Source organism: Aythya ferina, assembly GCF_964211825.1.
Source record: "Aythya ferina genome assembly, chromosome: 16".
Taxonomy (NCBI): Eukaryota; Metazoa; Chordata; class Aves; order Anseriformes; family Anatidae; genus Aythya; species Aythya ferina.
The window spans coordinates 3,523,093-3,535,749 of NC_140315.1; the positions used below are offsets into that span (position 1 = coordinate 3,523,093).

General features: G+C 51.5%; 1 protein-coding gene across 5 annotated transcripts in view; it reads left to right on the forward strand.

Annotated features, from left to right (window-relative positions):
* Positions 1-8,320: 8,320 nt before the first annotated feature.
* Positions 8,321-12,657, forward strand: part of LAMA5 (laminin subunit alpha 5) — an 84,066-nt gene continuing 79,729 nt past the window's right edge. For all 5 annotated transcript variants that reach the window (XM_084537918.1, XM_084537919.1, XM_084537920.1 and 2 more), the window contains exon 1: positions 8,321-8,670. In XM_084537918.1, coding sequence (XP_084394044.1) covers positions 8,353-8,670 — 318 coding nt within the window. In that variant the 5' untranslated portion in view covers positions 8,321-8,352. The remainder of the gene's footprint in view (positions 8,671-12,657) is intronic.

A 12,657-nucleotide genomic window follows, 5' to 3' on the forward strand; every position in this document is an offset into this window, starting at 1 on the left:
TGGGAGCTTGCAGAGAGGGAAGTGATGGGAAAAGGTGGCTTGTTCAGGTCAGGCAAGGATCTCTGCCAGTGCCTTTCCCTGTGTCCTGGGGTTCTGCTGGTTTTCTTTCACACCAATGGTTTTAAGTCGCTGAAAACTGTGAGCTGAATTTTGCTGCCGAGGGGCTGGTGAGGGCCGTGCATGCAGCGCTCCTTGCTTTGCATTGCACGAGGGCCCTCCACATTCCTCACCTGCTACGCTCGCTGATAAGGTTAGCAGGGGAAAGAAAATGTTGCTAAATGCATTTTAACAGATGAGTGCAGTTTGCGCTCAGCTGTTAGGCTGGGGTTTGTTCTGCCTTAGGAAATGCCGGATGGGAAATATTAGCTTGAATTAGCGAGAAGTGCAAGATGAAAGCGAAGGGACGATTGCAAAGTGAAGCCCTGCAAATTTCCCCTGCACTCAGTCAAAGTACAAAATAATCAGATTAAGCCATAACTGTGTAAATGGGGCCTGAGTGTGTTTGCTCTGCTTACTTGGTCGTGCATTCAGGGCGTTCGGAGTGGTGTAACTATAGCCCAGGAGGTATTAGTCACGCTGGGAGAACTTCAGTGAATATAAGAGGGCTTCATCTGGGCAGTTACCAAGGCAACTCTTGCTAATATTTCATTACAATGCTTTCGCCCTCTCCAAGTCCCACGGATTAGGACTGGGAATCTCAGAAAGAAGAGTTTATTGTCAATATTGTGCTTGGATTGAGTGCATCCCGGGGAAGAATAAAAAAATAAAAAGGCAAAGCATTCTCCATAGGCAAAACCCACAATGTGCAGCTGGAGCTAAACTCTGTCACCCGTCACTTCCTTGTGCCCTGAGGAGTGTCTTGGGCCATAAATAATCTCCCTCTTTCCAGCTCTGAAGTGGCAATGCAGGTATGGATGTCTCCTCATGTGCTCAAATCAAAGTAATGCAAACACGAGGGCGTTTGGTGGTGGTGGTGCAAAACCAGGGTGCTGACTCCTGTGTGTCCGCGTTGATCTTTGTTACTCCAGAGGAGCTGCCCTCTCCCACACCTTCTGTTGCCCGTGCCCTTTCTGGAGTGAGAAGAAAATGCAAAAGCCCTGCATCGAGACTGGTTTTTATCTCAGTGGTTTGTCTGCAGAAGGTTACAGTAAGGGTAACTCCTGTCAGGGTGGCTGCTCCTTGCTTCCCATCCCTCAGCCAAATCCCCCTGGCTGCCTGCTGACCCAGCACAGCCTGCTGGGGTGGCAGAGACCCCACGTCCTCCCTACACCAGTGTCACTGGTACCAGCCATTCAATTTCCTGGACTTGGGGAATAAGGTTATTTCCCACGTTCAAAAACTGCTTTGAAACTGCTTTTGAACTGCTTCATTTCAACCTTTTTTTTTTTTCAGACTGCATCTAACCTCTTTACCAGCTGGCACTGTTTATAAGACCCACGGTTCTGATTTCACCTGGGAAAACATGTGCAGAGCAATTAGAAAAGCTGCTGAGGAGCGACAAAAACTGGAGCTTTACAGCCAGAACGTGGCTTCCCCGCTTCATTCAGCTTGGTGCTTTTTTAAATGCTGCCGATTGGAGGTAGCAGGGAGATCCCAAATTTTAGTGTTTGTTCTGCTAAGTCCAGTAAGTCTGTTGCATTTCTGGGTCCGTGCACATCCCTCTAATTCTTATCCTTATGACTGACATGAGAGCTATTGATGATTGCCTTGGGGAGCCACAGCCAGGGTGTTTTAGGCTGGGGATCCCTCTAAGCTGGCAAAACACACACAGAAACCAAAGAACATCTTCTGGTCTGGGATGTCTGCTGAGATGACCCTCATCCTGTGGGATGAGCTTGGTTCTTGAAATGTTGCTGAGGCCTGTTTTTTGTCCCTAATGACACTTTTCATTAATCATCTGTAATTTATCATTAAAGAAATGGGACTTCATAGGAAAATACCAATACTATTATCCTGGCTGGCAGAGAAGGTAGCGTATTTATCAAGTCCATGTACTAGAATTTGATAGTGGTGGGGCTTTAAGGCATGGTTTAGGTCTCATCAGTCCTGGGGAAACTGGCTCTGTGTGATCTGATAAATGAGAGTTAGCCCTAACAGGACCCAAGCATGTTCACACTGCGGAGATCAGAAGAGTATTTGAACGTGTCCCTGCTGTGTTAGGACTCCAGTTAGCAAGAGGCACCAGTGGGCACCTGTCTCCTTGTTTTCACAGGGAGTTAGTGCAGGCATGGTGGGCTGGTGGAGATTTCAGCTGGTGTTGGAGGGCAGCACCCCGGGGAGCATCGCAGCGTGTGTGTCTGGGCAGGTGAGGCACAGCCACGGCGCACAAAGGCAAAACAAGCAACCTGCGGCTGTCACACGGATCTGAGCACACCCCTCCGGTCAAGTTTAGATTGTAAGTAGAAAGATTCCCCAAACACAATCAGATAAGCAGTTCTGAATCACTCTGACTACAGGAAAGAAATCTGACCTCCAAGTCCCCAGGTGTAGGTGAAAAGTTACTGACAAAAGGCCAGCTGGGAGACAGGAGCTGTTCTCATAGCAGCAGCTCTGTGCTGTCCTGGGGAGCAGGTGTATTTGTGTCCATGCTGTGCTGCAGTAACCTAGCAAACAGCCCACGAGCTCTGTTTTGTGCTGGTTTAGTAGTGCTAATAAAATCAGAGCTTTTCCCTGATGTAAGCAAACCCGCAGCTTTCCAGCTGAATGGAGGCACAGTTAATGAAAACGCAGTCACAGGGGCAGGGCAGGCAGAGGGAAACTATGCAGCAGTCAGCTGTGCCTTGCCTTTCTCATCTGGGTGAGATCTTCCTTTAGCTATGCTAGCTACTAACTTGCTCCAGGACCCATTGTTTCCAGAGTTATTTGTGACATTAGCACGAGCTCTCAAGAACGGCTAGGAGAAAAGAAACCCCTTGAATGGAAATGCAGCGGATGATTTCGCCCAAGCAGTCCTTGTTGGCATGAATTACTCCTCCCACTGCAGCAACAAAAAAAATGTGTGGATGTGCAGTAGAAGTGCCAACTATTCTTTCTGAGATCCCCGAAGAACCTTGCACCTGATCATCACCACCTGGGTTTTGAAAAACGGGATGGGATCTGATCTTTCTAGAGGGCAGCAGGGGTCTGTCCTGCCCCCGTGCCTGAAGAATATTCCTGCACATAGCCCTGGGGCACAGGGACAAGTGCGGGTGAAGTCATCTGTGGGAGAGTGAACTTCCTGGTATTCCAAGAAGTTACAGTGACAGGCTAGGAGAAATCCTGTTCTCTGAGTCAGCCTTGAGTCAGTCGCCCTCGTGCAGTGCTGGATCCGTCCCACCCTGGGTGTAGGCAGTACCAGCCTGTTCTGTCTGCGGGTCTCTAGCTTCCCCCACCGCTTGTCCACACTCGAGGGGCTGCATTAGCTCCCATCACTGCTGCTTTTCATCCCAAGCACATTTGCTCATCCCCCTGCTTCCTCTGGGGCTTCGATTTGACCCAGTAGCCTCCGTTCTCCTGCAGTGCTGCGCAGCCACCGTGCCTCACCCTAGAAGTAGCCGCACTTTTCTGGTGGGTGAGCTGATCTCTGCTGACACGTCAGCTCGTTAAATCCACAGGGCCCTTCAGGGCCATTCTGGCTGAAGGGAGAGCCGTGTGGCGTAAATCTAAAGCGTGGTTTAGTTATTAACATAAAAAGCAGCTGTGCTCCTGTTAGATTTGTGCAAAAAAAAAAAACAACATGTAGCTAACGATGACCAAGCCTGAAGCATGCCTAGCAGACGGCACACGCGCACGTTTTCAGTGCACGCCGGAGTAATATGGAGGTCGGGCTTTAAAGGAAAGTATTTGGGCCCTTGCCAGGTAGACAGACAGCATGAATGAAACACCTGTTCTGGCTTTGGGAGGGTTTTGGAAGCAGTTGATTACAGGGAAGGTACAGGCTGACCTTAAAGTGAATTGAATTCTCTGGTGTAGAGTAACATGTCCTGCTAGATTATGAAACCTCTTGATCTATTCGTGCAAGTGTCCTCCGCAGACAAAACACAGATGCGTGCCTTTTTTTTGTTTGTTTTTAACTAAAAGGTGCTGCCCAGGCATGGCGAATTGACCAGCTATGAATCAAAATAGTCTTTCTCAAATTTGAATGAATGTTGAAGTGGGAACGCTGTACAGGAAATAAAGATAAGATACATTAAAGGGATTTTACAAAGGGGAAAAAAAGCTATTAATTCCAGATGTCTTTTAATCCTGCTCTTGCTTTTTTGGAGCTTCTGAGTTTTAGGGGTTTTCATTTTCACATAATGCAATTCAGTTTTGAGGAGATACAAAGGAGATTGCCTTTCCAAGAGCTGTTTCCCGTTGCATCACCGTATCAGGCTGCTTTGGTAGGGTTTGTCCAATTTTAACTGTGCTTCTGCTAACACTGCAAAACCAGCATCGGGAGTATTTTAATCAAAGCAGAGGGTGCTTGTATAACACCACAGTATAGAATATTATGGCTTGCAGTAGAGGGGCAGATTAAGCAGTGTGGGGAGTCTGCTCACCCCTTCTGGCCTTCGGCTTTGTGCATTCCTAAGAACAAGGCTGAGAAAGCGAGGCAGATCCTGCTCAAATTCCTCATGCCTTCAGCGAAGCTTTGCAGCCATTTCCCAGCGCAGACCCAAACCGTGCCCAATCCCCCAAGATGCAGGAGGGTTGAAGAAGCTGTAATTGAGCTGTCAGTTTGGAGAACAAACAGGGAAAATGTACTTTGAGTCGCTGTTTGGGGGCTGTTTGCACAACTGTCTGTGTGTGCAGGCGTGGGGGGGCTGTGTGAACAGGGAGCTCCTCTCCACGCTTCTTCGAGCTGAGCAAACCCAACGCGAGCTCACTGGAAGACAGGGACTCGAAACCTGCTGATGTCTTCTGCTTTGTGCTGTTTTACAGTCCTCTCAGGTACAGCCTGTAAAATTATGAAGCTGGAGGCGTGCTTGAAGGCTATTGATTGCTCTGGTGGCTTGTGCTGGTTCAGTTCCAGCTCATGTGGAATTAATTCGCAGCATCTAGTAGCTGATCTTGACGCACGTGTGTCGGGACATGACCTGCTTATGAAAATGGTGATGTAGGTGCCATGTTGTTAGGTCACCACCCAGCAAAGCTCAGGAAACACATTCCTTCACACCGCTTGCAGCAGAGTAGTAGAAAAGTAATTAAATCTGCCTTAAGACAACATGTTCCTGACCCCACATAATGCACGGTACAGAAACCATATGCTGGGTTATTTCTCTTGGCTCAGGCCCTGCTTGCACTGACAGCTCTGAATGTAGTGCTACCTTGCTAGGAAGTCCTGTGCAGGAAGGCAACACTTCTCCTTCCATTGGCCATACGTTGGTTTTCTCAGAGTGCGGAGCTTCTTTGCTTTCTCTGTGTAATTTCTCTGTGTAATAGACAACACAAAGCCAGTTAATTTATTACCAGCAAGCAGAACCTGTTGGTATTCCCACCAGATTACTCGATCGGCCTCACTTCTGTCTGTGGGACATGCAGAGGTTAAAAGGGGACAAGTAGATAGGAAGGCTGGTGACTGCAATTTGATGAATCTTTGTTCAGGTTTAGAAACTGGGTTCCCTAACTGAGGTAAGCTTTGGGGAGCCCAAGTCTTACATTTGTTCTCAGACCTCTCTGAAGCTCTTTCTTTCCCATCACCCTCCCCAAATGCTGGCATTTCTTCAGGTTTGTGGTTTCTGGTGGCAGCTTCTTGGAAAGCTCTTCATGGTCCTACAGTTTTTAGGAAGGCAAAACGAAAAACTCCAGTGGAATTCAGATGCCTTTAGTGGCTGCAGATGGATAGCAGCCTGGCTGAAGTCATGTCGCTACACGTAGTTTGGGAGAACAGTTGAGCAGGATTGCCAGGGGCTGGATTTTTTCAGTTCTTTCTGCAGTCGGTGGTGGATTGGATTTAAACGGAGAGGCCTTTTCTGCTTCAGCACCTCCAGTGTGAGAGTCTATCACCACAGCTTCATGAAGCCAAGCGAAGAAGCACCATTGCTTGGCTCAAGACGCTAGTAAAATTCAAAGGGGAACAGGAGTAGATAACGTGAATAGTAAATGTCCAGAGCTGTTGAATTTAGTGCTTTAAAAAAGCTTCCTAAATGGAAGAAAGGCTTTGGTGTTCAACCAGATTTCCAGCTGTTGTAGACCAGGGAGGTCTTTTTGGGAGCAGAGTGTTCTTTGTCTGCCTGTGGGGGTTTTCACCTGCGATGGTTGCTGCTGGTGGCTCTTGGGTGAGATGTGTGGCCAGGGGACTTGTGTCAGGGCCAGATTAGCAAATACATCCTGCCTTGTTTTCCTGTTAGTGGCTGGCATCGGGACGGGAGTTCAAGCCTGGTAACCTCAGCTTTTTGGTTAACCTCAAAATTGGGTGTTTAGCTCCATTATAAACCCACTGCCCCTTTCTTTTAGTGATTTGAGAGGAAAAAAAAAAACAAACACTCAGAAACCTCTTTCTTTAAAGCATTTCCCTTGCTTCCCTGAGCACTCCCATACAGGTGGCCCCGGCGTGTTTCCAGTCCCTGAGCTGCCGTTGCAGAGTAGCTCTGCGGCTGATTGAGGCCAGCTCGGGCTGCAGAAGGGGCATTTTTCCTGCAGGGTGCTGCTGAGCCTGTGCCACAAAACCCACGTGCTAGCTGTGATTTCGCTCTGGATGGATTGTTCACTTCCCTTAATTGCCTTTTGGAGGGGTGATTAATTATGTGCCACAACATTACCACTAGAGGGATTACAGATATTAGACTGGCCCGAGTGTTTTGCCTTGTAACAATCTTGTGGGGGTGGGAGAAAGCTATTTTCTTAATCTGTGCCCTGCTTTCCTTGTTAACTCCTTTCATGTATTCGCAGATGCCATGGGGTATAAGCAGCTAATGAAATATGGCGTTCGATAAAGTTTGAGGAAGTTTTAATTCCAGCTCTGTGGCGTATTGGTTTCCTGTCCATAAACACGTTAGTTAACCATTACTGCAGATCAGAGGTGGTACACTCAGAGGTGGTTGTTCCACGTTCCCCAGAGCAAGCTGCCCACCTTAATGTGGACTTCAAAGGGCAAAGGCTGCCTGTGCTTTTTAAAATAATTTGTTTTCAAGGGTTCTATTTAGCTTTTAAATTATATATTCACCTGCTAAGTAGTAAGACCCGGCATTAAGTGGGAAAAGCAGGGGGAAAACCTCCAAAGAGATGAGCAGGAATGGGTTAAAGACGCCTGGAAGCCCTTTAGGAACCCTGTGGAGCTGAAAGAGTTTGGAGGCTGTGGTCGGTGCTTGCTGGCCGTGTGGCAGCGGGCACCCTGCAGCACCCTGCGCTCAGCCCTGGTGTCCTGGTGCAGCGTGGGCTGTGTGTGCCCAGGGACAGGCAGCGGTGACTTTTCTCAGCAGGATAGCTCCTGCAAACTGGCCACCAAAAGGACACGGAGATGGCGATGAGAGGTGGTGGGCAAATGCTCAGCAGCAGCCTCTGAGGACCTGGGCACACTTAGGAGCTTGTGGTGCTTCCTGTGGGGTTCAGACACGACAGGTCTCCAATGTCTGGAGTCCAGGCCTGATCTCAGTTGATTTATTCTGTATTTTCTTAGTGTAAAGAAAGAGCATGGGGCAGCTCAGGCACACCTTTTATCAGAACAGCGTATTGCTTGATTTGGGGATTGAAGAGGAGCTTGCACGTGGTGGAAAATCAAAGCATGTTTCTGATGGGTTTGGTGGTGTGTGTAACTGACTGTTTTGGTGATGTGTTTTGCTGTTTCGGTGATGCATATAACTCACTGCTTTGGGGATGCGTACAACTAACTGCAGAGTTCAGTTTCTTACCCCAAGATGCCTTCCACCAACCCATCTGCCCTCGCAGGTCGTGCCATGGGTGACAGCACCGGGGGGGCAGATGGGGAGCAGGAGAGTAAGGAGAGAGCTCTTACTCTCGAGGAGAGTAAGCCGGGTTCTGTGTGGGACCTTTTAACGCTTTGTTAATTAGTAATAGGGCTTTTTCCTGCAGATAAACCAACCTATCGGCTAATGGAGTTTATTAACGCCCTGAAAACACCGGCGAGCGAGCCCACGGCAGCGCCGCGCCGCAGACACAATGCCCACATTGTTCCCCGCGAACATCCTATCCCTTCCATTCCTTAAAAACCAACAACAAAAAAAAAAACTGCTTCACCCCGTTTGGCCTCTCCTCCCCTAAAGCCTTTAAGGGGGGGGGTTCCCAGGGCGAGGCCGGCTCCGGGGGGCGAGGGGGGGGTCCGGAGGCGGCGCCTGCCGGGGCTGAAGTAGGGCGGGCGCGGCGCGCCGGGGCGCACAGCCGGGGCTGGGGCTCGGGGGAAGCCGCTGCTCGCCCCCGCTGCCTCCGGGGAAGATGGCGAGGGAGGCCGAGCAGGGAGGCGAGAGGCCGGGGAGGGTGTTGAGAGGGTTACTGGGGATACTGGTGGTACTGGTGCTGCTGGTGGTGCCGCCCGCTGCTGCCGCCAGCCCCGCAGCTTCGTTCCCCGGAGACGTGAACGGGCACAGCCTGCACCCGCCCTACTTCAACCTGGCCGAGGGCACCCGCATCTCCGCCACCGCCACCTGCGGGGAGGAGGCGGTGGGAGCCGGCAGCCGCCGAGCCGTGGAGGATCTGTACTGCAAGCTGGTCGGGGGGCCGCTGGCCGGGGGGGACCCCAACCAGACCATCCAGGTAGGGCGGCGAGGGGGAGGCTCGTAACGCGGGTGGGGTGGTGGAGCTGCACCCCGGGATGCCCCTTTTTGGAAGGGTTGGGGGGATCTAAGGGAGTCTGAGCCCCCTTTTTGTGCCCCTCTGGCCCTTGCTGCCTTGTCCCAGCCCTGCCACCCTGCTGTGGGTGCCAGAGGAGGGGGGGAGGCTGCGTGAGGGGCACAAACCCCCAGGACCCCCACTGGTGTTTTCCCATGTGGCCGGAGTTGATGCAGAGCCGGTGTCCTCCGGATCATGGGGGGCTTGGGCACCCCAGGAGGGCGTGAGGGGCGGGTTGGGGTGCCCCCAGGCACCCCCCTCCAGCCTGGCCGGGCTCTCAGGGAAGCCCCCTGGAGCAGCCAGGGCACGGAGCACACGTGCTCTGCTTTGCCGGGCTCCCCAGAAGTCGAACACGTGAAGCGTGGCTCGCTGGGCTCCCAGGGCGTTATTTGCACAGGGGTTGGCTCTTTATGGCCCTACGTCCTGGGTGAGCCAGCCCCTGAAGTCCTCTGCCAGCCCGAGAATCGCTGTGCCACGCGTGGTAATATTTAGCTTTGGGGGGGGTTAACTCTGAAATCCCCCCTGTGTTCGCTGGGGCATTAGGATGAGCAGAGGGAAAGTTCAGAGGAGCGTTTTACAAGCAAGCATCAGGTGACTTAGCTCAGGGGTCCCATTTTAAGCAGCCCGGAGGGAGCACGCAGCCAGGAATGCAGATGGTGTAAAAACTGCTGTGCAGCTTAACTGCCCCGGCCCTCTTAAAAAGAAGGAAGAAGAATTGTAAACAGGCTTGTAAAACACTCGCTTTAGCTGCAGGAACGCCGGACCTGCTGCCCCCCTCGGGGCAGCCCGAGCAGGGAGAAGCAACTCTGCCTCGAAATGCTCCTGCAGCACGAAACCCTCTGCAGAGCCAGCAGCTGCTGCCTACCAGCGTGTGCTGCTTGTGGGGTCGGTGGTGCCAGGTCACCTGTTGCAGCAGAGCGATGGGATTGTCCCTTCTGAAGGCAGCAGGGATGAGGAGCGAGGGAGAAGCGTCAGCTTCTGGGAGAGAGCCTTCCTCGGCCTTTTGTTGGGGTTGGCTTTGTTGTAAGATGAGCTTCTGAAGCATTTTTCTCATTCTGGCCGCATTCTCCTGAGCCTGTGCCGGACGAGGAATTTTCTGGCTTTTGTGTTTACGAGGTGGAATTTTGCCCCGTTTGTCAGAGAAATTGTTGAGGATGTTACTGGAGGGCAAAAAGCTGATGGAGTCTCCTCTGAGAGTTTAAAAGTGATCCGTTTCACTTTGCTGTGCTGTAAAACACCAACTGGAGCAAGCTTTGCTTTAAGCAGCAGTACGGGGAGACCCTCGGGAGCTACCTGAAGTCATTATGCCTACAGAGATGCACTTTTTTTTTTTTAATGTATAAAAAAGAAAGGAAAAGTAAAGAATGAACTGCTGCTGTGTGCAGTTACAAACAGATGTGAATAACCTCTCAAGCAGAAGTAGGAGGATAAGGCTACTTAGAAAAGCTGGCAGATGTGGGTCTGTGTTTATCCCTCTCCTTCTGTCTGTGTGCTGGCCTCACACACTGTGCTACAGGGGCTAGTGACTAAAATAAACCACGGGGGCTTGTGCCAGCCTCGGGGATAACTCATCCTCCACGTGCAGCCCTTTCCTGGTACCACGGGGTGTGCAAATCCTCCTGAATTCCCCCAGCTGCCATACAGGGCTCCTTGGCTGTAGGTTTTGCTGCAGCCCTCTCCTGTCCCCTGCACAGCTCCGGCACAGGATCCTTTGATCTGAGCACCGCTTCCCAGGCCAGCGCTCTTTGGTCGGGCCGAAAGCTTTAGAAAACTCCTTTTGTAGTGGCTCCTTTCCGTGACCACAGGCAGCACCTAGAGGGGAGGGGAGGAAGCAGGAGTCTGGGAGCAGAGGTCAGAGTTCCCAATTCATCCCCTTGAGGGGTTTTGGCACCACCCGGTGACTAAAGCAAAGAGGGGGGTGGGAGGGAAGTGTTCAATTTAGGCAGGCTGCAGTGGCTATAAGGAGCTCCACACACACGTCCTTGGTATTTGTGTGTCCCACCGCAGTGCCTGCCCTTACCCATTCACCTGCTCGGTGCCGTTTGTGTGTGCTGGGGCCCTGGTGTAAAGGGGCTTTTCATCAGGAACTCAGGAGTAATGCCTCCTGGGACCCTCCAAGGGATTTCCACCTGCTGTGGCGGTGAAGGGAAGTTTGGGAAAGCATTAACGCAGCCGTCCTGTTTTCTGCCTTTCATTTGATATCGTCGTAGACTTTGAGGAAAGGGAATTCATGCACTTTTAAAACATGATATTGTTAAAATGGCGATAATCGTTGAGCTTTCTCAGATAATGCTGCCCTAAAGACACTCGCAGTGTTTTTGGCACAGCTTGTGGGAAGGCTCTAAACCTTTTCAAGGAGTTTCCTTTGCTTTATTGAGGGCTCTTTGGCAGAAGACAGCATTTCTGACCGCGGGAGGCTTTTCAGCCTGTAAGGATGTGAGGCGAGGCGGTGCTGAGGTGCGCTGAAAGGGACTCCCAGGAAGGTTTGCTCCCCTCCTTCCCCTCATTAATCAGCAGGGGCAGGCCCACCTTAATGAGAAGTGCCTTTGAGCCACCTATTGAAGCTGAGACAAAGGGAAGATTACAGGTTTATTTTTCTCATCAGGCTTTACCGAAGATGCTTGTAAGCTATCTGTCTCTCCAGGCAGGGGCAGAGGCACAGCGGGGTGCTCGGAGCTTCCCCATCCCACCCAGTTCCCCGGGGGCTATTCCTGAGCCCTGCCAAAGCCAGCAGGGGCTGCAGATGATTGCTTGATTTCAGGAGATTAGCAGTACAACAATAAGGGAAGCTACTGGCATTATTTGAGGCAATTACCTTAAAACTTAAAAACGTGCAACAAGCCGGACTGATTTCACATCACCACCTCGGGTGCTTTCATTTGAAACCTGCCCTCACCTCAGCCCTGCTGCCACAGCGCTCTGGTTTGCGTGTTGAATCGCACCTGAGCGGTGTGGATGCTTACGGGAGGTCTTGTCTGGGTGTAACAGAGGAGGTCTGAATCTGTTTGATTCCTGAATGTTGTGGCATTTGCTGCCCTGTGTTCAGCAGTGAGCAGCATTTCTTCATCCTGCGCTGTGTCACACAACAGCTGGTTGGGTGGCTGCAGTGCTGTACGCCTCACTTCTGTGCTTCTGTGTGTGAAGGTACTGGGCTTTGGGGGCTTAACTGCAGCTGAAATGGAGTAATTCTTAGGGCAAGCTGCTGTAGCTTGCAGGAGATGCCTGGTGAGGTCGGGGTGAGCAGCTGGTTGACCTGGGAGGACAGCCCCGGTAACAGCTCGTGGAGCACCTCCTTGCCTTGCCTGCAATACAGCTTTTTGCACCCCGTTTCCAGCCCCGCTTACCTCAGCCCAAACCGCCTGGGCTGGGTCACGCTCCCTGTGGTTTTCCGCTAAATGAGATGAGGAGAGCAGAGGTTGGGTCATGGCAAGGCCAGATAAACCAGGACAAAGCCATCTGCTTGCCCCGAGGCGAGCCCTGCCAGCGGGGTGCCGGGCCAGGCTTTGTGCTTGGGGGGAACTTCAGAGCTCCTATTGATGGGAGTGGGAGCAGGAGCAGGCCTTGCAGGAAGCTGCTCTCCATTCACATCTCCTCCTTATCTCCCTCCCTTTGCAGTTTGCTCTGATAGCAGCAGTTCTGTGTTCCCTGAGCTGCTTTGCATCTTCCCTGCACTGCCAAAGCTCTTTCTGTGGCATACCTTGGTGCCATCCACGCCTCTCCTGCTCTGGTAACCTGCTGTCCGCCTACCCAGTGCCTCTCAACTGTTTTTTAATTAAAATCCTCCACTGATGGCAGAGCTTCCCTTTCCCCAGAGAGACCTGGTGTGCTGCACAGGAGCACAACTTGCTTTAATATGCACAAATAACTGGAAACGATTCTCACCAGATCTAGGTCCAGCTCTAATGAAACAGC